The sequence below is a fragment of the Silurus aristotelis genome (assembly GCF_946808225.1).
Source record: "Silurus aristotelis genome assembly, chromosome: 20".
Lineage (NCBI taxonomy): Eukaryota > Metazoa > Chordata > Actinopteri > Siluriformes > Siluridae > Silurus > Silurus aristotelis.
This window is the reverse complement of record NC_139593.1, coordinates 22,072,185-22,097,398: the sequence shown is the minus strand read 5'-3', so window position 1 is coordinate 22,097,398 and position 25,214 is coordinate 22,072,185. Positions and strand designations below refer to the sequence as shown.

The 25,214-nt window shown below is 42.5% G+C and overlaps 2 protein-coding genes across 7 annotated transcripts in view; both read left to right on the top strand.

Annotated features, from left to right (window-relative positions):
* Positions 1 to 18,863, top strand: part of grin2ab (glutamate receptor, ionotropic, N-methyl D-aspartate 2A, b) — an 83,735-nt gene extending 64,872 nt beyond the window's left edge. For 3 of the 6 annotated variants that reach the window (XM_083521828.1, XM_083521826.1, XM_083521827.1), the window contains 11 exons: positions 1,759 to 2,354; positions 9,594 to 9,708; positions 12,339 to 12,541; positions 12,720 to 12,885; positions 12,985 to 13,138; positions 13,230 to 13,355; positions 13,452 to 13,681; positions 14,263 to 14,423; positions 14,583 to 14,770; positions 14,924 to 15,162; positions 15,384 to 18,863. In XM_083521828.1, the coding sequence (XP_083377954.1) occupies positions 1,759 to 2,354; positions 9,594 to 9,708; positions 12,339 to 12,541; positions 12,720 to 12,885; positions 12,985 to 13,138; positions 13,230 to 13,355; positions 13,452 to 13,681; positions 14,263 to 14,423; positions 14,583 to 14,770; positions 14,924 to 15,162; positions 15,384 to 17,243 (4,038 nt within the window). In that variant the 3' untranslated portion in view covers positions 17,244 to 18,863. Of the gene's footprint in view, positions 1 to 1,758; positions 2,355 to 9,593; positions 9,709 to 12,338; positions 12,542 to 12,719; positions 12,886 to 12,984; positions 13,139 to 13,229; positions 13,682 to 14,262; positions 14,424 to 14,582; positions 14,771 to 14,923; positions 15,163 to 15,383 lie in introns of all 6 variants that reach the window. The other 3 variants (XM_083521824.1, XM_083521825.1, XM_083521823.1) reach the window with 1 other exon arrangement.
* Positions 1 to 25,214, top strand: part of LOC310715427 (protein kinase C beta type-like) — a 155,600-nt gene that overhangs the window by 83,582 nt on the left and 46,804 nt on the right. The window lies entirely within an intron of this gene.

Genomic DNA, 25,214 nt, shown 5'->3' with positions numbered 1-25,214 from the left:
TCTCTCTCTCTCTCTCTCTCGCTCTCTCTCTCTCTCGCTCTCTCTCTCTCTCTCTCGCGCTCTCGGATGTTTTCACTGGTGACGAGGACTTAATCGCCTCTACACAACATCACGCTGTCACAATTCCCCATTATATTATATTATGCTGTGCTTCTGCCAACATTTAGACACAGAGTCCAAGCAACACAAATCTGACCTCGGAGTACACTGCTGTCAGTCTCGACTCCAATCCACTCTGAAAGAGCAAAACATCGGCGCAACTAATGAACATCGAAATCGTGTTATGAAGGATGTAAAAAAGGCAGAATGTGATTAGGGATACTGCCGGTCCCAAGTTAAGATTTTTCATTGTTACGATGAAGTTAACGATACGACAATCCTGTAAAAATAGTTTTGTGCGGAAGGCAAACATAGCAGCCTTCGTCCACAAACATGTACCAGGGGATCACCAACATTTTCAAGACTATTTTTTTTTTAACACACCAACAGATGGCAGCGAAAAGCTGCACGCACAGTCACAGGGATCATCGTCTTTTATAAGTCAGTGTGCCAAAAGACATTGTCCTGTGTACATCAGCAGTGCAATTCTGACCAAGTGCATTACTATGTCTTGCATTGACAGCAAGTTAGAACACCCCGTCCCCAAACTCTCCTCACACGTCAGTTTCAACAACATTAAAAACAAACATTAAAACAACATTATCGAAAACATCATTATCTCACTTCTGCACCCACCCTACTCGCCAGATTTGGCATCCAGAGTCTGAAGATCCAGCTTACAGTTTCTCGTTTTGACACCATTGTGGTGATCCAGTGCAAATCACATAAGGTGCTTGGCACATTCCAGAAGAACTCTGGAATCTCTAAATAAAGAAAAATTAAATATTTCTTGTAAACAGAGCGAGTTTTCAATCTTTTAAATACAACCTCTACAACCTCTAATTTTTTGCTTAATAATGTACTGTAGGCTAGGCCATGTCTCAACTTGTTAGAATATTTCTAACTAACGATAAGGTCATCGGAATTCATCTCCATCGTAACTTGGGGACTACCTGTATACAGAGTTCATCCTTAGTACCCGGTCAGAGTTTTATTCCAATCTTGAACACTTGCACAGGTCAATCGAACTATCTGATATTGACCACCGTTCCCACCTGGGGGCTCCGCCCACTTCTCCGATCTCATAAGGTCTGGGATGTTGTATCTTTCCTCACGTTCCTTCATGAAAATGATTTGTATTTTGTGTTTAATGATACAAAATAAAATCTAGCAGTTTAGATTCCAAAACAGTTGTTAACTTTATTTATTATGAAAAACAGAAAAATGAAGTAATGGAGTGAAGTCTTACCATTTCCCCAAACAATGTCAATGTTCAAGATAATTAGAAAGCAATTAAATAGACTCCTGTCGTCGCCCTCGGCACTCACACATGATTAATGTAACGGAAGAAATGTTGGTCATGTGGATTTTACACAAGTGATTTGGACAGAAATCATATCCAAATTTCTGCAGAGGTTTTTTTTAATTGTTTACTGAGAAACCAAACAGCAGAGTTTTTCAGATGCCACTGCCACCATGCAGTTCCTTATTGCTAATACTGTTACAAATATACCCTCCTCTTTTTAAACCCAAAATGATGCAAACTCCCACTTTTTTAGGATGATACACTCAAGCATTGATCGATATTATCAAAGCCTACACAAAATTTCCTTCTGTTTGGTGTTCCTCATTTTGACTTCTGATGTTTCTCCTCCTCAGGACACCAGCTCCTCATTTTTCCAGTTCAGCGCCTCGCTCCATCAGGAAGCCCTGCTAATGCTGTCCGTCATGGAGGAATACGACTGGCATGTATTCTCCGTGGTGACCACCAGGTTCCCCGGGCACCAGGAGTTTCTGGCGACTATCCGCGTGACAGTGGAGCACAGTTTCGTGCGCTGGGACCTGCAGAGCGTAGTGACGCTGGACGGTGTGGGCGAACCCGAGGACAGGGCACATGTGCAGCTGAAGCGCATCCAGTCACCTGTCATCATGCTGTACTGCTCTAAAGATGAGGCCGAGCTGGTTCTGGCCGAGGCCCGGTCGCTCGGGTTGGTCGGCGCTGGCTTTGTCTGGATTGTTCCCAGTCTTACCTCCGGGAACCCGGAGCGAACGCCAGAAGCTTTTCCCCCGGGAATGATATCCATAGCGTACGATGAGTGGGACTATCCTCTGGAAACACGCGTGAGGGACGCGGTGGGGATTTTCAGTCACGCCGCCGCCGCTATGTTCCGAGAACAGGGCCGGATACCGGATGGAACCGTTAGCTGCATGGGTCAAGCAGAAAAACCAGAGGTCCCGGCGAGCGCGTTACGCAGGTAAATCTATTACGCATTCAGCAGCCTACTAGGGGGATTAGCATTTTACAATTAGCTTCAAAAGCAGAAAATACTTTTACCATTATGCAAATACCAGACACTGACAGAAGAAATGGGTTCTTCATGCGATCTGCTGCCAGTTCTGTATCCCTTTTCCAACTTTTCATCAATCATTGCTTTGTCCAAAACATTTACCGCCTGCGTTTGTGAACATCGCGGTCGGCAGGTGTTGTGCACGAATCCGATCACGTGTGTCTTCCTTTTGCCGCTGCTAATCAGACCCGGCTAATTGTTTCTGACACTCAGCAAGCTGTGCTTGTTTTGATAACAGACAGCCCAGGGTTCATCGCATGCAGTGTTGTGACAGGAGATCACTGGAATATTACCACCACAGCCGGAGAACCCGAACACCGCATACGGTACACGTCCTCTCCAAACCTGCTTTCTTCTCCCTGTTTGCATTAAAGTGGTGCTGAATAAAAGGGGGGGGGGGGACAACGTTGCGGGTCTGAGCAAAGTACCAGAGAGGCTTTAATGCACCTCTTCTGGACAGATGTTCAAGTAGGTGTTATGATAGTGGTGCTGGGTTTCATCCATTTATATTAAATGTTAAATAGAAGTTCAGCTCCTAGAACAGGTTTAGCATGCAGATGTTATGGTCATGTGACCTACTACGGTCAAGTCAAGGACACCCCACTAAGCAGGCGGTGCAGTCGCCAGGGGAGAAAACAAGTACAAGTACGAGATACAGATTTGTGTGATATACGAGTGGAAATGTACAAATCTCATTCAATTAAAGAACATTTTATTTGTAGAGTGTTTTTTTACCAAGGCACATTGTCTCAAAGCAGCTTTACAGAAATAAAGAGCTTATAAAGTTGTATAAAAGAATGTATAAGTTTGTTCCTCATAACTGTAAGTTGATCCCTAATGAGTGAGACAGTGGTGACTGTGGCACAGCAAAACCTCCCTAAATCTTCATAAGGAAGAAACCTTGAGAGGAACCAGACTCCTAATTCTTAGTAACAGCCTGATTAGGGCCACGCTGTAGGAAACGAGGCTGCTTGAGTGTTTCATGAAATTAAACCAAACATATTGGTTGGAAAAAAACACAGGGAGCAGGTGCACACACCTTGTGGGAGGCGGAGCCAAGATCAGGTAGTAAGGAAGCGTTCCAATTTCTACTTGAAAACTGGGAAGATATAGATGAGCTTGAGAAACTGTCTGGGCCACGTTGCGTACACCACACTGACACCAGTGTTCCCAGTGTTTTCATTGTTTCCAGTGGTATAGTAAGCCTTGTTTCGTAATGAGGCCACGCCCACATCTATTTGAAATCTTCATGCGCAGATAGTCATTGTGACGAATGGTGTTTTTTTTTTTTTAACAGAAAGGATTCAAGAGTTGCCATGGGTTCCCATCACTCACTCTATTTCTCAGCACAGTGTGTGTGTGTGTGTGTGTGTGTGTGTGTGTGTGTGTGTGTGTGTGTGTGTGTGTGTGCGCGCTGAGTAGGCGTTTCTCTTTTGATCTCTCTCTCGGTTGCTAAGGTGGTTTGTATCTGGGACACTGCAGAATCCAGAATGAGAACATTTACATGACGAGATGAGATGGTCCACCATGCAGGCGTTACAGAAATAGAGAGGCAAAAAACTCAGCAAATGTTATATCCATAAAGCCGAGAGTGGACCTGAGAGCATGTCTGAGAACATGGCTAAGGACATGTCTGTGAACACGTCTGAGAACGTGGCTATGGACATGTCTGGGAGCACGTCTGAGAACATGGCTAAGGACATGTCTGGAAGCACGTCTAAGAACATGGCTAAGGACATGTCTGGAAGCACGTCTAAGAACATGGCTAAGGACATGTCTGTGAACACGTCTAAGAACATGGCTAAGACATGTCTGAAAGCACGTCTAAGAACATGGCTAAGGACATCTGAGAACACGGCTAAGGACAAGTCTGAGAACACGTCTGAGAACGTGGCTAAGGACATGTCTGAGAACACGGCTAAGGAGATGTCTGAGAGCATGTCTGAGAACATGGCTAAGGACATGTCTGTGAACACGTCTAAGAACATGGCTAAGGACGTCTGAAAACACGGCTAAGGACAAGCCTGAGAACACGGCTAAGGACACGTCTGAGAACATGGCTGAGGACAAGCCTGAGAACACGGCTAAGGACACGTCTGAGAACATGGCTGAGGACACGTCTGAGATTTTGGCTATAAACACATCTGTAAACACGCCGATGAACATACCAGTGAACACGTCTGTGAGCAGGAGCACTTTGACACCCACATTATAGGTCTATTAAACGTCAGTAAAATGAAGAGGATAAAACTGATGGGGTGTTTTTACACTCTCGAGTCGCGCTCCAGGCAACGCCACTTGTTCCTGCTGGAGAGAGAAAGAGAGATGATGCTCATATAAGTCCTAATGTAAATGAGTGCAGTGTTCAGAGATCAGTGTCTCAGGAGCAGGAATAAAATCTGACCTTGTTTATACTCACTAACTGCCTACAGGCTCAATCTCTACATCTCTCTCTCTTTATTTACATCCATCTTTCTCTCTCCATCTGTCTTTCTTTCTCTCTTTTTCTCTCTCTATCTTCCCTTTCCTCAAATATCTCTCTCCCTCTTCCCCTGTATCTCTCTCTCTCTCTGTCTTTATTTATCTATCTCTCTCTCATACACTGCAGCACATATCAACACACACACACACACACACACACACAGACGCACACACACACACACACACACACACACACACCTCTGACACTGGTTTGAGGTGACACCCATATGTCCTTTGTTACTCCTCAGTGTGTAACACTGTGTTGTGTTATTGTCAGTAGATGTTGTACACACAGTGATTATGTGTGTGTGTGTGTGTGTGTGTGTGTGTGTGTGTGTGTGTGTGTGTGTGTGTGTGTGTGTGTGTGTGTGTGAGTTGCACACCTGCAGCTCCACTGCAGTAAAGCATGTGGTTTTTTTACACGACACAAATCCGAGTGTGTTTATGTGATATAAATACTCCATCTTCTCCTCAGAGCATCTGCTTTTCTTTTCTTACTTCTTGTTTATTTATTTATTTATTTTTTACCTGTGGTCTTTACAAACCTGAGCCGTTCACCTCATGAGGCAGAATGAGCTCTTGACACGAGCAATTTATGTTCGCTTGATGAGGCAGACACAACAGGCTTCTATTAGCAAGCACTCCGTGCGTTCTGGAGTCCATTAGCACCACGGACAGCTCCCTCACTCATTTATTCACTGCTCAGAAAAGAGCGATCGTCTGCTGCTTCTCCAGGCAATGATCATGTAGCTAAATATTCCATTGTCCAGGAAAAAATTATTATTTGTATTATTCTAATCTTTTTTATTGTATTAAATTTGTTCCTGTATCGGTGCGATCGGCATAGTTTCCATGGTAACAGCGCACACAGGGACGTGTACAGCAGATGCTCCACATGACCAGATGTGTACTGTAATAGTCGACACGTTTTGAGCTGTTAATTTTAACGTGTATTTTTATTGAAGGAGTCTCCAGTTTCAGCAGTGTTCGTTCTTTTATTAAATGAAGTTTGTGGGTTTCATTTTTTTATTTTTTGTTTTACTAAAATGCTGGTTCAGGGAACGAACGTTTATTGCTGCTATAAAGTGCAAACAGGAAGTGAGCCGTTTCACGAGCGTGAAGAGTAGTTATAAATGGAACATCTATATAAGCATGTTGTTTTTAATGACTTGAAAAGTATCATTTCAAGTCATTAAACACACACACACACACACACACTTTATCGATGATTAGTTGTTATTCAACCCTCCTCCTAACCTTCAGTCCTGTAAATAAAACAACAAAAAAAAGCTTTCTAACCTTCCTCTAATTTACGTTCTAAAATAAATGATTGGATTTACCGTGTGTTCTTTCTCTCGACTCGTCTGATGTTTGATTAGACATTGAAACATGTTCACATACTGACGCGTTGTGTTTCAGAGGGACTCCGACATGGCTGGGGGGAAAAACCGTGCTGATTTTTACACTGTACCAAACTTTGATATATGAACTGTGCTCATGCTTTTACCACACACACACACACACACACACACACACACACACACACACACACACTCGTGTCGGTGTAGCAGTTGGCTCAGTTCTCTCTGTTTATGCCTAAAGCTAAACTACATTTCTTACTCAGTTTCTTTTCGCACAAAAATGTAAAACGAATAAAAGCAATGTTCAGGGTTTTATATTTTTTTTTTTTAAATGTCGAAGAACTAAACTTTATATATATAAAAATATATATCATTTTTAAGTTTAATTAATTAGGAACAAATAAATAATAATTAAATAATGAATATTAAGTAATAATTATTATATTTCGGAAAAATTGAATACTCAAATAATTTATATAAATAAAATCAGTAAAAAAGTAATGTACATTTTTGTAATTTGTGAAAATTAAGGTATAGGGTTTGCATGTTTTTAGTCTGATCCTGACTCGATTTAGTCAGATTTGTACTCAATTACATCCAATTCTGACTCGATTAAGTCTAACTTTCCAAGTCTGATTTGCTATTAGAGTATCTGGTGTGTAAGGGGGAACCTGGACTCTGAGTTTGGTGTGAAGGAGGAAACAATCACGTACACAATCACATATGAACCTCGCAGCAGTCTGCTCCAGTACTACCCCAGATTTACCCTCCACCCCCATCCCCCCCTCCACCCCCAACCCTGAGACTCATCTGAATCAAATCATGTGGGAAAAACATCTGCCTGTCAGCGTTTCCTTGAAAAGAGATTTACGGAGGTTGTTTCAGAAATGTGAGGGCAATAATGATGAAAACTGGACCAGCTCGTAGCACAGCACTCTGTACAGGAACCGTGTGAAGGAAACTTGAAAACAGGGGGGAAAAAACAGCTGTTAGTCCTGAAGTCAAGTATGCAAAGACTGAATAATGACGTGTCATGTAGTGAAAAAGCGAAGACGGATCATCTGGCGTGAAAGAGAGACTTGTGATCTACCTTGGGTCCTGAGAACACTCAATCTCTGACTTGTTTTGTGTGTGTGTGTGTGTGTGTGTGTGTGTGTGTGTGTGTGTGTGTGTGTGTGTGTGTGTGTGTGTGTGTGTGTGTGTGTGTGTGTGTGTGTGTGTGTGAGAGAGATAGAAGTGGTCCAGGTCGTAGGTGGAGCTAAACTTAGCTGCAGGAGGAAGCTGGAGCTGACTTTTCCCTGCGTCTGCTCGGTAATAACAGAGGCGATGCCTGGTCGCTGATATACGAGCGAAGCTTCATACCGCACGCCATCGTAATGACATTACATCATTATTTCGGGAAGCTGTGCTGCTGCTGCTGCTGCTGCAATACGCTCCAGGATTATTAAAACCAGATTAGGGGCTTTTTTTAAGAACAAACATTACCTTGCAGAAAGATTCCTGTAGAGGAATAATCACCACTGCATCTCCACTGTACACACACACACACACACACACACACACACACACACACACACACACACACACACACACACACACACACACTACATATCAATATAAACACTTTCTGTAGAATAGTTAAGTTTTAATCTTTATTTAGCTGTTTTTATTGCACTCTCACTTACACAACTCCTTCAAGGTCTATTAGATAGCAACCAGATCTCCAGGTCTATCAGACAGTGAGCGGATCTTCAGGTCTATCAGATAGTGAGCGGATCTTCAGGTCTATCAGACAGTGAGCGGATCTCCAGGTCTATCAGATAGCGATTGGATCTCCAGGTCTATCAGACAGCAAGTCCATCTCCAGGTCTTTCAGATAATGAATGGATCTCTTGTACACAACCCTCCTCAGGTCATACCACAGGTTTTCAGTAGGATTTAGATCTGAGCTCCAAAACGCTCATAAAATTGCCTGAAGGTGAACATCTTTTTTGGTCTTTGGCTGTCCAACAGAGTCGTGCAGGTTTTGTGCTACAGCAGTTTAGTATTTGACGCTCTGTCTAATTGATTCATTCTATTTTAATGAGCTTTAGTCCCAGCTGAAGACAAGCAGATCCATAGCATGATGCTGCAACCACCGTGTTTCACTGTGGCTCTGAGGTTTTCTTTTGGGTAATAAGCTTGTGGGGTTTTTTGCACCAAAGATATTGATAGAGAGATAAAGATTGAGTTATGCCCCAAAAGTTCTACCTTTGGGTTCTTCAGATCAGAGCACATGTTTCTGGGTGAGTTCCTGCTGATTTCTGATTACTGAAAAAGGTGAAACAGTGATGAGTTGTAAGACCGTACGAGTCCACACACGTCTCCACTCAACACTGAAAGGCTGGAAAATGTCTTGGTCTTTGTTTCATTCACTGGTCAGAAATACAGCGAAGAAAAAAATATCCAATTCCACGAAGTGGAAGCCGAAGCTAAATGAAGGAGCAGATAATCGCATAAATAACGAGTTGTGTGCCACCCTAAGTCTTTTGTCTCTCTTTGGCTTCAGCAGCTACACAATTCCACATTCCACAACCCAAAACACACATCATTTTCTCACAGTTTACTCAGAACTGGGTACCTCAACACAGCCGTGTTCTCATCTGCCTGGAGTGGAGAACACACTCCACACACTCCACACACTCCACACACTCCACACACTCCACACTCGCTACATGTGAAACACCTGGGAATATGCGAACACGTGGGGGTTTAGCTTTTAGGTTGAAGCTGCATCTGCACACGCTACAAAAGAAACATCACCTTTAAACACGAGCGTTTAACTCTATGCACAAACACACACACACACACACACACACACACACACACAGAGGCAACGTCAGCATCTGCATAGCTTACTGTGTAAAATCTTTAAAAAAAAAAAGGTTTTAGACGAGACGTTAGTAAACATTAACTGTACCAGGGTAATAAAGAATGTTCAGGGTGAATGTGAAGCTTCTCCATCAGCTTTTCAATCAGCCTCTTCATCAGCCTCTTCATCAGCCTCTTCATCACATAGCTGAGCTGAAGTTCAAATGAGAAGCTGTGAAAGCTTGCTAACAAGGAAATAGCTCATTAGCCTGAGAGAGTAGAAATCACTGAGGAGCAACAGACAAAAACAAATCACTCACACAGGGGTAAACATCTACACACCATATACAGACGTACTTCCTGTAACGCCTTGGGCCCCATGTATGGTCGTAATGTTACATCTACATTCATTCAAATATAGAATCAAATGATTGTGTGTGTTTTTGTTTTCCAGATATATGATGGGTGTAAATCTGGAGGGCAGAGATTTGTCGTTCATGGACGATGGCTATCAGGTGAACCCTAAACTGGTGGTTATTGTTCTCAACACTGAGAGGGAATGGGAGAAGGTGAGGGTTTTTTCCTGCTTGTAAGATTTCTTTTTCTTTCTACTTGTTTTCTTTCACTCCTTCTTCAATTTTCTCGCTCTTTCTCACTTTTTTCCACAGCTTGTCTCCGACGTCTGTTTTTCGCTGTTTACTCTTTCTTTATCCCTCTTTTTTCCTCCTTCAGGTTGGTTGTTGATGGATTTGTTGGTGTTTTGCTCCTTACCTAACGTTACATCTGTTCCAGTTTCATGTGTAAAAAAAAAAAAAAAAAGACAGATTTCAGTTTAGTTCGGCGTGTAGGTTATAAATAAGAAATGTGAGGAGTTTCCCCAGACCTCCACCCGAACACTGTGAGATGTTATAACACACACACACACACACACACACACACACACACACACACACACACACACACCACTCTAATGAACACAACTCGTGCTAACGTTCAGCAAAAAATGATCTCAAAACAAACGAAATGTCTGCAGTGATCTTCTCCTCTCAGCAGGAACAGTGGCGTGTGCGGTATAAATGTGTACTTTGGGGTTACTTATACTGGTGTTTGTGTGTTTTTTCGTGTTTCACGGTTGATTCGTGTCGAGCTCCACACTGAATCATTATTTCCTGAACAACTTCCATTTGCGCCTTCACTCCTTTTTTTCGGATCGTTTCGGTCTTTTCACGTCACGCTTAATTTAGCTAATTGACTAAATAATGTGTTGGTTTGCTTCATAATAATCTCTCCTCTCAGCCTCGCTTTCTCTCTTCCTGTCATTAGATTTTAGGTGTTCTCTCGCTCTTTTCTCTCTCACTCTGTCTGCTCTTCGTGCTGTCGTTTTCCTAATCGCTTCCTCGCTCACACGTTCTTTTAACGACTTCTTATTTCTCCGAGGTGAAATCAGTCTACCCGGGACTCTGGAGTGTTTCTTTTCTTCTCTGGCTTTTTTTTGGTCATTTTTGCCACATGATGATAATCGCGGCAAAAATAAATAAATTTGGGGTCGCATTTGGAAATCCTGGACAGATCCAGGAACTGACTTCATTTCTTTCCTCCTGATGGAGTTGGAAGAAGTCTCAGCAAGTTCGTCACAAAACCACGGACTTTGATAAAAACTACGTTTGTCTGCGTTTTGTAAAAAGTGAATCGCCTCCAAATTGTCCCAGTTTGAGCCTATTCACTAGACCTAGAAGAGACAGGTGCCAAAAAAGAAAATTGTTCAGCATGTGTTGGAGATGAGAGACCACCTGGAAGGGTATCGAGAATTGGCCAGGTGGGGAACAAACGGCTCAAAATGATCAGCATGAGTACCAACCTGGGAAGAAAATCCTCCCCTGCTTCCGATCTCCACAAATAAGCCTTTTGACAAGTTGGAGGGGCCATATTCCATTGTCATCCAGATGGCTCCTCTTACTTTTGGTGTATACAATTTAGACCGGGGAACAGAGAAGAAAACTGACAATGTGAACCATCTGGACAGTTTTAATGGTTTTGACAATTTTCACTGTAATAATTCTTTAAGGAGTTCTCCAAACTGATTCCCAAAAGCAAACAAGACACATTTTTTGCAGCACTTTCCATATGAATCATGTGATACCTATTCCATAGACACCATACTCGCCACCAGAGATACTGGGTGAACCTCTGAAGAGGGGGAGATATATACCATGATTGACCTCACAGTGAATAACAGCCAACAGGCTGATTGGAAGCTTGTGAGTTCAAATCCCAGCATCACAAAGCAGACAGCTCTAGGCCTGTGAGGTTGTCTACAAGTTGTAAGTCATCGAATTATGGACTCTGTTTAGAGTCCTGTTTGGAGGAGGTGGTAGCTCAGTGGTTAATTTGCCCAGACTGTAGATTCTATCATTTACATTTATGCCATTTGGCAGATGCCCTTATCCAGAGCGACTTACAACTGAGCAGTTGAGGGTTATAGGCCAAGCTCAAGGGCCTAGCCGATCCTGTTACAGTTGAGTAAAAATAGGGAGCCATAGCCATCAGTGCTGTGGTATCAAATAACAAGTTCTGGCTAGTGGGGAGCAACAGATGGTTCAAAGTCTGGTGTTTTTGTGTAAATTCCATTTACAGACCACCAAAAAGCATTTAGAGTCCTGAAAAAAAATCCTTTACCACTTTCAAACTATCAATGCACATCTCAAATTCTGCACAATCCAGTATTTTCTCAGCAGTACCTGTTTCAAGGCTGCTTCAGCTCTAGGCAGTGCTAGCACAAGAGAACCCCCTAGAAATGAGACCAGTCTTCTTTCTTTCTTTCTTTCTTTCTTTCTTTCTTTAGTTTTTTTTTTTTCATGCACACACAATCTCTAAAACCCTGCAGTGAGTGTGTGAAAAGTGCCACACTAATCATTTCTCACTGCATTGGGCTAAAACAAGAGTGTGAGGAGATGGTGCTGACAAAGCTTACACACACACAAACACACGCACACACTCTTGGATAACAACGCAAACACACTTGAGACAATTACAAAACATCAGTGCTAAATGTACACGCATTAGACAGTCTCACACATTCACACAATTACACAGCCTGGGGGAGGAAGTGACTGGAAAAAAACAATCGTGTGTGTGTGTGTGTGTGTGTGTGTGTGTGTGTGTGTGTGTGTGTGTGTGTTCATGCATGTGTGTGTTATAGATGGGCCGCTGGGAGAACCATTCGTTGATACTGAAATTTCCTGTGTGGCCACGGTACAACTCCTTCGGAGACGCCGAAGCAGACGAAAATCACCTGAGCATTGTGACGTTGGAGGAAAAGCCATTTGTGATTGTAGACGACGTGGACATTCTGACGGGGACATGCATGCGCAATTCTGTCCCCTGCAGGAAACACATCAAAGAGTAAGATTCTCCCAAAGACACCTCAAAGAGTCCTGAGCGACAAACACAAACGAGTCTCCTGTTTGTCACACTTCAAAAACTGAGGCTCTTCAAAACGTCTGTGTGTGTGTGTGTGTGTGTGTGTGTGTGTGTGTGTGTGTGTGTGTGTGTGTGTGTGTGTGTGTGTGTGTTTTTGCAGTAACGCTACCGGTGGATCTTATCTAAAGCAGTGCTGTAAGGGTTTCTGTATTGATATCCTTAAGAAGATCGCCAGGAACGTGAAGTTCACGTATGACCTTTACCTGGTGACTAACGGCAAACACGGCAAGAAAATCAACAACATGTGGAACGGCATGGTGGGCGAGGTCAGTAAATACAGCAACGTCGCATTAGCATCACGTACAGAGCACCAGCAATGCACAAAGCTCATCTGCCTCTTCTCCACACTCATCTGTCATCCATAGGTGGTTTATAAGAAGGCCGTGATGGCTGTCGGTTCGTTGACCATAAACGAGGAGAGGTCAGAGGTCATCGACTTCTCTGTTCCATTTGTGGAGACTGGGATCAGCGTCATGGTTTCCCGGAGTAACGGGACCGTATCGCCGTCAGCCTTTCTGGGTGAATTAGAGTTTCCAACAAAAAGAAAAAGTCATTGTGTTTGCATTTGTTTTTTTTTTTTATTTCTGTGGCTTTGGTTTACTTCCTGTAGAGCCTTTTAGCGCGTCGGTGTGGGTGATGATGTTCGTCATGTTACTCATTGTCACCGCAATCGCTGTCTTCCTGTTCGAGTTCATCAGTCCCCTGGGCTTCAACAGAAACCTCGCACAAGGCAAAGGTCCGAATAACAGCAAATACTTGGGAGTTTGTTTGAAGTTTGGTAGTTATGTATTTTGTTGCACTGATTTAAAGTTCATTGTCTTTTTTTCTCCAGACCCTCATGGGCCGTCTTTCACCATTGGGAAGGCCATCTGGCTTCTGTGGGGCCTTGTATTCAACAACTCAGTACCGGTTCAGAACCCTAGAGGCACCACCAGTAAATTCATCGTTTCCGTGTGGGCCTTCTTCGCCGTGATCTTCCTGGCCAGTTACACTGCCAACCTGGCTGCCTTTATGATCCAGGAGGAGTTTGTGGACCAGGTCACTGGGCTCAGTGACAGAAAGGTAAAGGTGTTTTATTAGAACCCTCATCTTAGGCATGGCAACCTGCATGCATTCTGCATTTAAAATCTGAATTTCTCTATTATGAAAAATGCAGCTAGAAATACATCTATGAAAGATTGATAGATCTATAGGTGTTTTGGTTGTCTGCACTATTAACTATTAACTTACACCCAGAAAGCTCCACCCACTTTGCATTATAACACTTTTTTGACCAGTACATTTTACTTTTCTAGCATAAGATGGGTAAAAAATTGCTTAGTGATTAAAGAATTGGACGGTGGAGCCGTCAAATAGCTTCACTTGGTCTCTTCATGCTAGCCTCTGAGCAAGGAGATCAAATTTGTAAGTTGCTCTGGAAAATGCCACAAATGTATAACTACCTATGTTTATTAGGAACGACACACAATTCATTTGGTCAAAGTGTTTGTTTCATTCGTTGATGCATACTGTTTTTACTGTGTCAATAAGATGACATTCATCCACTTCAGACTTGTCAGAACAACATTAGCATTAGAATCCACCATTTTCTTGTGTCTGAAGTCTCCATTAACCATCCCAACATGTGTTTTTTTGTCTTCCAGTTCCAGAGCCCGTATTCCTTCTCGCCGCCGTTTCGTTTTGGTACAGTCCCAAATGGCAGCACTGAGAGAAACATCAGGAAGAACTACCCAGACATGCACCAGTACATGGTCAAATACCACCAGACTGGTGTCCAGGATGCACTGATCAGCCTAAAGACAGGGTACGACCTCACCAGCCTTTGCTGCATTTGCCTCCTGTGGATCACTGAGATCGCTGAGTTTTTCAATTAAGTAGAATTTCTCTAATTCCATTCAGTTACTCAACCTTTCACAACCTGCAGCTGTCTTCATGAAGCTGTCTTCATTATTGGTTTGCACAGCAAGCTGGATGCGTTCATCTACGACGCGGCCGTGTTGAACTACATGGCCGGGAGAGATGATGGTTGTAAGCTGGTGACCATCGGAAGTGGCTACGTCTTTGCCACCACTGGTTACGGAATCGCCCTCCAGAAAGGATCCTATTGGAAGCGGCTTGTGGACCTAGCCATTCTAGGGATTATTGGAGATGGTAGGATTATCACATCTTATTTTCCTGTCTACCAGTGCACAAATATCTAAGGCATATCTAAGATGTGTTTACATCAGTATTATGCATTAAAGTATTAATCAATGATTTTGTTTGTAAGCTAATCCAAAGATATACTTGTTTTTTGTGTACTAGGTGAGATGGAGGAGCTGGAGGCCCAGTGGCTCACAGGTATCTGCCATAATGAGAAAAATGAAGTAATGAGCAGCCAACTGGATGTGGACAACATGGCTGGCGTGTTTTACATGCTGGCAGCTGCTATGGCACTTTCTCTCCTCACATTCTTCTGGGAGCACCTGTTTTACTGGCGACTGCGGTATTGCTTTACTGGACTATGCTCGGGACGACCTGGACTTCTCTTTACCATCAGCAGGGTAAGGAACATGAGCTAACTAAGATGCAGAAATGTAGGGATGCACTGATATTAGTCAGATTCCATGTTCTTTTTCTAGTAAATGGGATTATCTTTTCAGACTTTTCAGAGGTTTTTTTGCAGATACCAAAATAAATAACATATCACTGCATCCGTACAAAAATCTAAACTGTGTAATAACCGTTTGCATGTCTTTTTCTATGCATATTTTTGTCTTGTCAGGGTATCTGGAGTTGTATTCATGGTGTTCACATTGAATTGAAGAAGCATCCTGAGTTAGATTTCAGTCCTCAGGCCAACATGTTGCACTTGCTGAAATCGGCCAAGGAGATTACCACTCTAGGGGTCACTTCTCCTAAACAGCCTGTTGCCAGCATCCTCCCTCCTACAACCGGATTGCTGGAATTTATGACTGGTGGCAAAGGCAATAACCTTGCTCCCAAAGATGCAATCTACAATAACATCAACACCATGATTGCAAACCGACACAAAGACCCTCTTAACAACACCCTTTTGCCTGGTCAGTGTGCCCTTACCCTAGCCAATGCCCAGTCTGGTGTGCCAGGCAGTGTCAGCATAGGAGGTGGTGGTGGTGGTGGTGGTGGTAGTGGTGGTGGTGCTGGTGCTGGTGTTGGTGGTGGTGGTGGTGGTGGTGATGACTCAGGACTACCTGCTTCCAAGTCTCGAGCTCTCTGGAAAAAGTCAGTCGAAACTGTGAGACAGAACCAAGGACCTACCAAAAATTCCCCACCTTCTTCTGCACCAGTGTATGAGCCACATGCAACTATGAAAAGCCAGCGGTATTTGCCTGAAGATCTGCCAGCATACTCAGACATGTCTGATTGCTCTGGTCGCATGGACCTGCAGAAGCAGCACAAGGTCAAAGACACTCTCCGTAAGCGTAACCGCCTGCCACGGGACCTAAGTGACGTGGAGCTATCTGCTTTGCCCAACCAAGCCAGCCTACAGAACAATCATGGTTCTCAGATCTATTCGCAGAACAGTCAGAGCAGCCAGATCTACACTATTGACTCAGTAGACCAAGAGCATGGACTACACTACCCAGACATTTTCAACGAGCACAGAGACAACAAGCATCGCCCGCCATCTTCTTCAGAACAACAGCCAATACTGCAGCTTAACAGCAACCTGTTCCCTCCCTCTCATGACCCAGATGTCATGCAGAATGCCACAACTGTGGCCAAGGAGAAGAAGTTCAATACTTATGGAAAGTCTGGTGGGGTAGGAATCAATTCGTCTGTAACCATTCCTGCCCAGGACCACAGGCAAACCCACTGCCGTAGTTGTCTCTCAAAGTTCTCCGGCTATTCTGGGCTTTATACTATGCGAGCTCCTCAGTATCGCTGTGAAGCATGTCTGCACTCTGCCAACCTGTATGACATAAGTGAGGATCAGTTCCTGCACCCAAACATAGGTGCCATTCGAGGAGGGAGTGTTGACAGGAGCTTCTGTGCATTTCTGCCACATCCCAATGCTTCCTTTACGGCCTATCTTCCCCAGAGTGACCAAGATGGCGAAGGGCTCATTAGCCACTATCAGAACGAGGGCATTTACATCCATCGCCAGCACTCTTATGAGAACCTGCCTCAAAAGAATCTTTCACGACGCGTGAGCCTTCAGGACAGCACTCCTCACACTAACCTGCACACATCCACCATGGTCCCGGACAAACTTTCAAAGAGCCAGTCAACACAGCTTAACCACACACTTGCTTCAGTGGGTGTTAGCGGGCTCGGCATTGGCCGACGCAGCAAGTCGATGTACCCAGCTCAGCCAACAGAGAACCCTTTCCTGCAGACGCTACGTGACGACCAGCGCTTGGCTCATGGGCGCAGCGCCACAGACATTTACAAACAGCTGGTGCCACTTACATTAAGTCCAGTTGTCGACAGCAAGGGGCCCGGCATAGGGGTGGCAACACCTGACCTCTTTTACCCTGAGCATGTAATGCCTTATGTAGCCCTTTCCCCAGTCGGCACATTCCCAGCCCAGAGAGCAATGAGTGCCGGAGGTGCACGACGTGTCTACAAGAGGATGCCCAGCATTGAATCTGATGTCTGAAAGGTTCAACCGAAAAAAATGTGAACCGATGAGATAGTGACTCTGAGGAAAAAAACAAAAAAACAAGCGCTGTACAAAGCAACGGTATTTCCACATGGATAAGGATTCATACTGGATTGTTCTTAACAACCAGGAGTTAAAAGAAAATCTTATATATTTTTTCCTGCTCTTAAGTAAATCTGAGTTCAGCATTTCATCAGGTCATCCCCTGTGGTTGAGCGGCAGCTCTGGGTCTTCCACGTCAACAAAGATGGCACCAGACAAAGATAGGAAGTGTGAAAAAAAAGCTCCTGGAAATTCCAGGGCAGCTCAGAAGAGCTCTCAGTTGTATTCCCGAGAAACGAACAACCAAAAATTGCCACATGTGGTATCAAGTAAATCTCAGAGGGTGACAAACATGCATTTTTACATCAACACAAAAACATCGACAAGAAAACATCTATACAAAATGCACAAAAACAAATGCTTAAGTCTGAAATTTAATGAATTGTATTGGTGTTGTATTAACGGCTACGTTCACTTTACAAGCTTCTTTGCCCCAAATCAGATTTTCGGGATTTATCTAAAAGGTTCACAGTTGTAACCACAAGTGAACCGTTCTGTCCGTGGAAATGGACAAGTGTTTCAAACACTACTTGTATCCAAAATGCTAAAAAAGTGAATCTGGGACCAAATATAAAAGAGATGAAGTTCAAATGTTGTTGATGTCACAGTCAATCCCCAATCTCGAGTCTAGGGAGCAAAACATGTCCATTTTCTCAGGGTGAGAGGGGATCTCATTTCTACCAAATCACAGTGACACTAGGCTACTGTAGGCATCTCTGAGCTCATGTATGTAGAAGAGTGCAAAGTGCACAGCTTCCCCAGAACGTCGGATTTGTGTCACTTCAGCCCTGTAATGTGAACGTAGGAGGAAAAAACTAAAACAAGGGACGGCCCAAGTGAAAAGGGTTCACAGAAAGTAATCCGAGCAGACTTCCTTCCCTAAAGAGACTTCTATTTTTTCAACTGCATTATTTTTGTTTTGTTTTGTTTCCTTTTGACTGTGTAATATAAGGAACTCCTGGTGCAGCCCAGGCCTTAGTTTAGAATTTCGGAGAAACCTGCATGCCAAAACCACAAGAGCAGGATGACGACTTCTGATGAGGACTTCTCTGAGCCATCAGTGTCGAATTCGTCCTCACAACCACGTTACAGCATCAACCACGATTTCTATAGCTGTCTAGGAAATTCATACGTGACGAGTCGTTTTTACAGTTTTATACACTGCCAAATACCAGACCGAGCGAGCGGTGTGCAGAGCATATGATTGTTACGGTTCAGGAAACAAACAAACAAACAAAAAAACTAAGAAGGGAAACCACAGTTTCTCGATCAAAAGACACCAAGAGACGTTGACACTGTAACAAAATGATGTCACACTCTGCACCGCAGGACCACATCGAAACTCCAAGTACATCACTTCCTGTAGGATTTAAACCCGGCCTACGCATATCCTATTTATTTATTTATTTACTTACATATTTATTTATTTAATCGTAATTTTCTTTTTTTCCAATATAATGGTCATCCAGCGATATGCACAATATCAGGTTGCAATATAAACTTTTATGTACGAAATTTCCGAGCTAATCTGTTACTATCGGTTCACTTAATTTACGAAATTGTAATACACGTGACCTTTATTTTGAAATGTGATTTACTTGCATATGTATATATTATATATATATATTATATATATATATATATATATATATATATATATATATATATATATATATATATATATATATATATATATATATATATAAAGAATTATAAATAATATAATAAGAGCATGTTAATCTTCTCTATGGTCAGTTTTCCAATATTTTTTCCTTTTTTTTTTTTTTTTTTGACGTGAATGGGAGTACATGTTTACAGTGAATATGGAAAGAAAAAAAAAAAGTGGATTCATCTCAAATGTAATTTTTGATTCTCATTTGGAAAAAAAGCAACAAAAACAAACAAATCCCATCAACCTGGACCACGTGTCTTTAGTTGTTCTGTGTCTGAAAAATGGGACATTTACCTGGGCAGGGATTCGCCTCACTCTTTAAAAAAAAAGAGTTACATTGCTTTATCTCTCTGAAGACCCATTTGCCGTCCCACTTTATATTTCCACCCAGACATAAAGCCCCAGCATCATGGCTGCTCCGGGATTAGAAGGATATGAGTTTGCTGGTTTAAAGACATTTTACGGTTATTAAAAGCATCTGCTTTCACAGCACTCGACACCGGCTCAACGCTAACGCCAAATTCCTGACCGGAAACAATTTAGTGTCGAATGCAGTTCTGTAATTTCACAATTACGTTTGTCAAGAGCATGAAATCGGGATCAAAACCGAAGGTTAACAATGATGGTATAAAAGCCGCACTGGTTTATACCCAAAAACAACAGCTTGTGTTTATTCAGAAACACCGTGCTCATGGGTTGTTCTCAAAAACATCAGCAAAATGTCCGGTTATGAGTTCAACAATGGGGTGCCATTACTTTAAATCACTCGGTACCATAAACACAAATTCCAGTAACAGCAAGAACAATTCTCAAAAATCAATAATTACACCAGCACCAGTACATGCTTTGTACTGTTGCACTGTTCCAAAAGTATTTGGACACCCGACTCCACACATATGTGGTTCTTCAACCAACTGTTGAAGGAACACAGGTGTTTAGGATGGCTTTGGATGCCCTAGCATCCCTTCACTTGACTAGGAGACCCAAACCTGTTTCATCATGGTGCACAAAGCCAGCTCCATGAAGATCTGGTGTGCAAGTTTGGAAAATGTGGAAGATCTTCTGCTATAGAGCTCCAAGCCTATTGAACAATGAATGTGAACGCTGACTGCACCCCAGACCTTCTCACACTCTCACCTACATCAGTACCTGACTTTACTAACACCCTTGTGTCTGAATGAATCTCCACACAAATCTAGTGGAACATCTTCCCAGAAGAGTGGAGCTCATTCTAACATTTTATTTTTGTACATACATATCATTTATTTGTTTATGATTTTAAAAAGTTATTATGTAATTAAAAACCTAGATATTTTGATTTGTTACTAAAATGTTTTTTATTAATTATAGATTTGATATTTTTGTCCAACTGCAGAGATTAGTTTTCCAAAAAAAAAAAAAAAAGAAGATTGACAATAATTGATTTGATGATTTGGTTATTTGATTTGAATTACACGAAAAAAAAAGTCAAATTTTTCGAAATCTAATTCACTTTAAACTTCTTACAAGAAGATGAAGTCGCGTAACTTTTAAATCACATTTAACCCCCCGAGAATAAAAGATATTCAGACCCATTATTTCATGTGCAGTTAAAAAAAGACGCCTCTAATAACGTCCCGAGTGCAGAAAAAGGAAAAAAAGAGAATGATTTGAATGTTTTTTTTCCTGCACTGGAGGTCAGGGGACCGGAGTTATGAGATCGTATGTAAATGAGCGGTGAGGAAGAGCTGTGCGGGTTTGAAGTTTTCCCTTTTCTCATTAAAGGATTAATAATTAGCTCATGAGTCTGAAGTTTCAGGTCAGCTGAAGGGAAGCGCAGGAGGAAGTGAGCAGCACCGAGGTCTCCATCCCGCAGCAGAAACCATCAGATGAGAGCCAGTGATTCTGCTGACGCCAATAACCGAATAAATGATGCGTAAAATAGCAATAAATAACTGAATAATTGATTCAACCAATTACAATTTTTTGAACGTTCTAATGTACTTAATATTACCGGCTGGAGTCTCCAGTGTCCGTACATTTTCTGTATCTTCAGTATTCTTTTGTTTTAGAAATCGGAGGATTTTGGTTTTATTAATTTCAAGACAATTTGAAGAGAAAACATTTCCACCACATAAAATGTAACCCTAAATGGAGAAAAACTATCGCTAGCTAACTGTTGTAATGTGAGAGAAATAAAACCAGTCAGGATGTGACTTTTAGATGATTGAAAAAGAAAGAAACGATTCAAAACTCTTTTGTTTTTTTGTTTGTTTATTGTTTGTTTTGTTTGTTTGTTTGATTATTGTGAATAAGTGCTTCCAGGGTCAAAGTTCAGTTAGACTGAGCAGCCATTTTGAGCAGCACCTGGTGAGGTTCTTCTCAACCTTCCAAACTCTATTGGCGTTTCTAGATCATTCTAGATCTTATTAAGCAATCATTCAGAGTTACTTCTTTGGAAGTGGCTTTTCGATGACACTTTATGTTCCTGAGGTGCAGTCAGTTTACATGTTCACCATGTTGAAGAACTCTAGAGCAGGAGATCCTCCACTCTCCCAATGAAAAGCAGATCTTCTTTGGAGCTGACTTGGTGCACAGGGGTAGTGTCATGCTGGAACAGGTTTGGGTCTCCTAGTTCAAGTGAAGGCAAAATTTCATGCATCTGAAGATGTCTAGTACAATTGTTTATGGAAGAACCACACATGGTGGAACAATCAGGTGGCAAAAGACGTTTTATATATTAATCACTTTAATAAGTACAAAAATTATTTTAAAAAAAGTTTTTTTTTTGAAAACCGTTTTTTCCGAATACATATGGATTTTTATTTTTGATTGCGTCAGGTGTGAACGCTGATCAACAATCTGATGGCTTCGTTTTTAGTCTGTCAGAATCACTAATGTTTCAATATGATTTATCTTCAGTCATTCTCAGTAGAGTCTATTCTCTTCATTTCATGTTCGAGTTTCTATCCAATCAGATATCAGATAAAGTTCATGTTGCTTGAAGCTGCTGCAAACAATACATTTTTTGTTTTTCATTCCACAGCGACAGACAGAGGAGAAGAAACCGATTAACAAAACAGTTCAAAACCGGTTATACTTTTGTATTTTCTTTTCTGTAGAATTTACACAAAAACACACAATTTGCCTTCATTTCTAATCCCCAGTAAAAGTGTAATGTGGAGAAATGCTGTGTGTGTGTGTGTGTGTGTGTGTGTGTGTGTGTGTGTGTGTGTGTGTGTGTGTGTGTGTGTGTGTGTGTGTGTGAGTGTGTGTGAGTGTGTGTGTGTTAGTGTTACTGCTGGAGATAGTGTGTGTGTGTGTGTGTGTGTGTGTGTGTGTGTGTGTGTGTGTGAGTGTGTGTGTGTTAGTGTTACTGCTGGAGATGGTGTGTGTGTGTGTGTGTGTGTGTGTGTGTGTGTGTGTGTGTGTGTGTGTGTGTGTGTGTGTGTGTGTTACTGCTGGAGATGATGTGTGTGTGTGTGTGTGTGTGTTTGTGTGTGTGTGTGTGTGTGTGTGTGTGTGTTTCTGCTGGAGATGATGTATGTGGAGATGTGTGTGTTTGTGTGTGTGTGTGTGTGTGTGTGTGTGTGTGTGTGTTTCTGATGGAGATGATGTATGTGGAGATGTGTGTGTGTGTGTGTGTGTGTGTGTGTGTGTGTGTGTGTTTCTGCTGGAGATGATGTATGTGGAGGTGTGTGTGTGTGTGTGTGTGTGTGTGTGTGTGTGTGTGTGTGTGTGTGTGTGTGTGTGTGTTTCTGCTGGAGATGATGTATGTGGAGGTGTGTGTGTGTGTGTGTGTGTGTGTGTGTGTGTGTGTGTGTGTGTGTGTGAGTGTGTGTGAGCGTGTGTGTGTTAGTGTTACTGCTGGAGATGGTGTGTGTGTGTGTGTGTGTGTGTGTGTGTGTGTGTGTGTGTGTGTGTGTGTGTGTGTGTGAGTGTGTGTGTGTGTGTGTTAGTGTTACTGCTGGAGATGGTGTGTGTGTGTGTGTGTGTGTGTGTGTGTGTGTGTTACTGCTGGAGATGATGTGTGTGTGTGTGTGTGTGTGTGTGTGTGTTTGTGTGTGTGTGTGTGTGTGTGTGTGTGTGTGTGTGTGTGTTTCTGCTGGAGATGATGTATGTGGAGATGTGTGTGTTTGTGTGTGTGTGTGTGTGTGTGTGTGTGTGTGTGTTTCTGATGGAGATGATGTATGTGGAGATGTGTGTGTGTGTGTGTGTGTGTGTGTGTGTTTCTGCTGGAGATGATGTATGTGGAGGTGTGTGTGTGTGTGTGTGTGTGTGTGTGTGTGTGTGTGTGTGTTTCTGCTGGAGATGATGTATGTGGAGGTGTGTGTGTGTCAAGTCAAGTCAAGTCAAGTTTATTTGTATAGCGCTTTTCACAACAGACATTGTCTCAAAGCAGCTTTACAGAAAACAACAGTGAAGGTGAATGGTGTGCGTTTGTCCCTGATGAGCAGCCGTGGCGACAGTGGCAAGGAAAAACTCCCTTAGATGATATGAGGAAGAAACCTTGAGAGGAACCAGACTCAAAGGGGAACCCATCCTCATATGGGTGACATCAAAAGTTTGGTCATAAATCTTTCAACAATACAGAACAATTTGTGATCATCATAGATCCAGCATCAGCTTCTCCATGCCAGGGCCTTTAAACACTCGGCATCTACTTCTCCATGATCATCCATAGGTCCATAATCTTCACGAGGTGGGACGTGACTGGAGCTGGCCAAACCTCAGGAAGCCTCGGGATGGGGAGAGAAAGAGAAGCAGTGGAGAGGAATTAGCGTAGCTGCTGTTCATGATATTAACAGCACAAGTTGATAATGTGCATGTGATCAGATGTTCTGGAGCACAAGGTTGTGATGTGATGTGTGTTATGTGTAGGCTTTGCTAAAAAGATATGTTTTTAATCTGCACTTAAACTGGGAGAGTGTATCTGAACCCCGAACACTGTCAGGAAGACTATTCCAGAGTTTAGGAGCTAAATGTGAAAATGCTCTACCGCCTTTAGTGGACTTTGCTATTCTAGGAACTACTAGAAGCCCAGAGTTTTGAGATCTCAGGGAGCGTGACGGATTGTAGCGTGTTAAGAGACTGGATAGATACATGGGAGCCAAACCATTTAGTGCTTTATAAGTGAGTAGCAGTAGTTTGTAGTCGATTCGAAACTTAATAGGAAGCCAATGTAGGGACGATAAGATTGGGGTTATATGATCGTATTTTCTTGACCTAGTAAGAACTCTTGCTGCGGCATTCTGAACTAACTGAAGCTTGTTTATTAATGATGCAGGACATCCACCTAGTAATGCATTACAGTAGTCTATTCTAGAGGTCATAAACGCATGGACGAGCTTCTCTGCATCAGATATAGATAACATATTTCTTAGCTTAGAAATATTTCTAAGGTGCAAGAAGGCTGTTTTTGTAACTTGATTGATGTGATTTTTAAAAGATAAGTTGCTGTCTAAAATAACTCCCAGGTCTTTTACCGTTGAACTGTGTGTGTGTGTGTGTGTGTGTGTGTGTGTGTGTGTGTGTTTCTGCTGGAGATGATGTATGTGGAGATGTGTGTGTGTGTGTGTTTGTGTGTGTTTCTGATGGAGATGATGTATGTGGAGATGTGTGTGTGTGTATGTGGGTGTGTGTGTGTGTGTGTGTGTGTGTGTGTGTGTGTGTGTATGTTTGTGTGTGTTTGTGTGTGTTTCTGATGGAGATGATGTATGTGGAGGTGTGTGTGTGTGTGTGTGTGTGTGTGTGTGTGTGTGTGTGTGTGTGTGTGTGTGTGTGTGTGTGTATGTGTGTGTGTGTTTCTGATGGAGATGATGTATGTGGGTGTGTGTGTGTTTCTGATGGAGATGATGTATGTGGAGATGTTTGTGTTTGTGTGTGTGTGTGTTTCTGATGGAGATGATGTATGTGGAGGTGTGTGTGTGTTTCTGCTGGAGATGATGTATGTGGAGGTGTGTGTGTGTGTGTGTGTGTGTGTGTGTGTGTGTGTGTGTGTGTGTGTGTGTGTGTGTTTCTGATGGAGATGATGTATGTGGAGATGTTTGTGTTTGTGTGTGTGTGTGTTTCTGATGGAGATGATGTATGTGGGAGGTGCAGTTGTGGCTCCAGTGAAAGGAGACGTGTTGAATTGTGTTCATTGGGTTTGTTGTGTTGGTGATGTTCATTCTGACTGTATGAGATCCTGTGTGTGATGCAGCTCTGATCTTCTG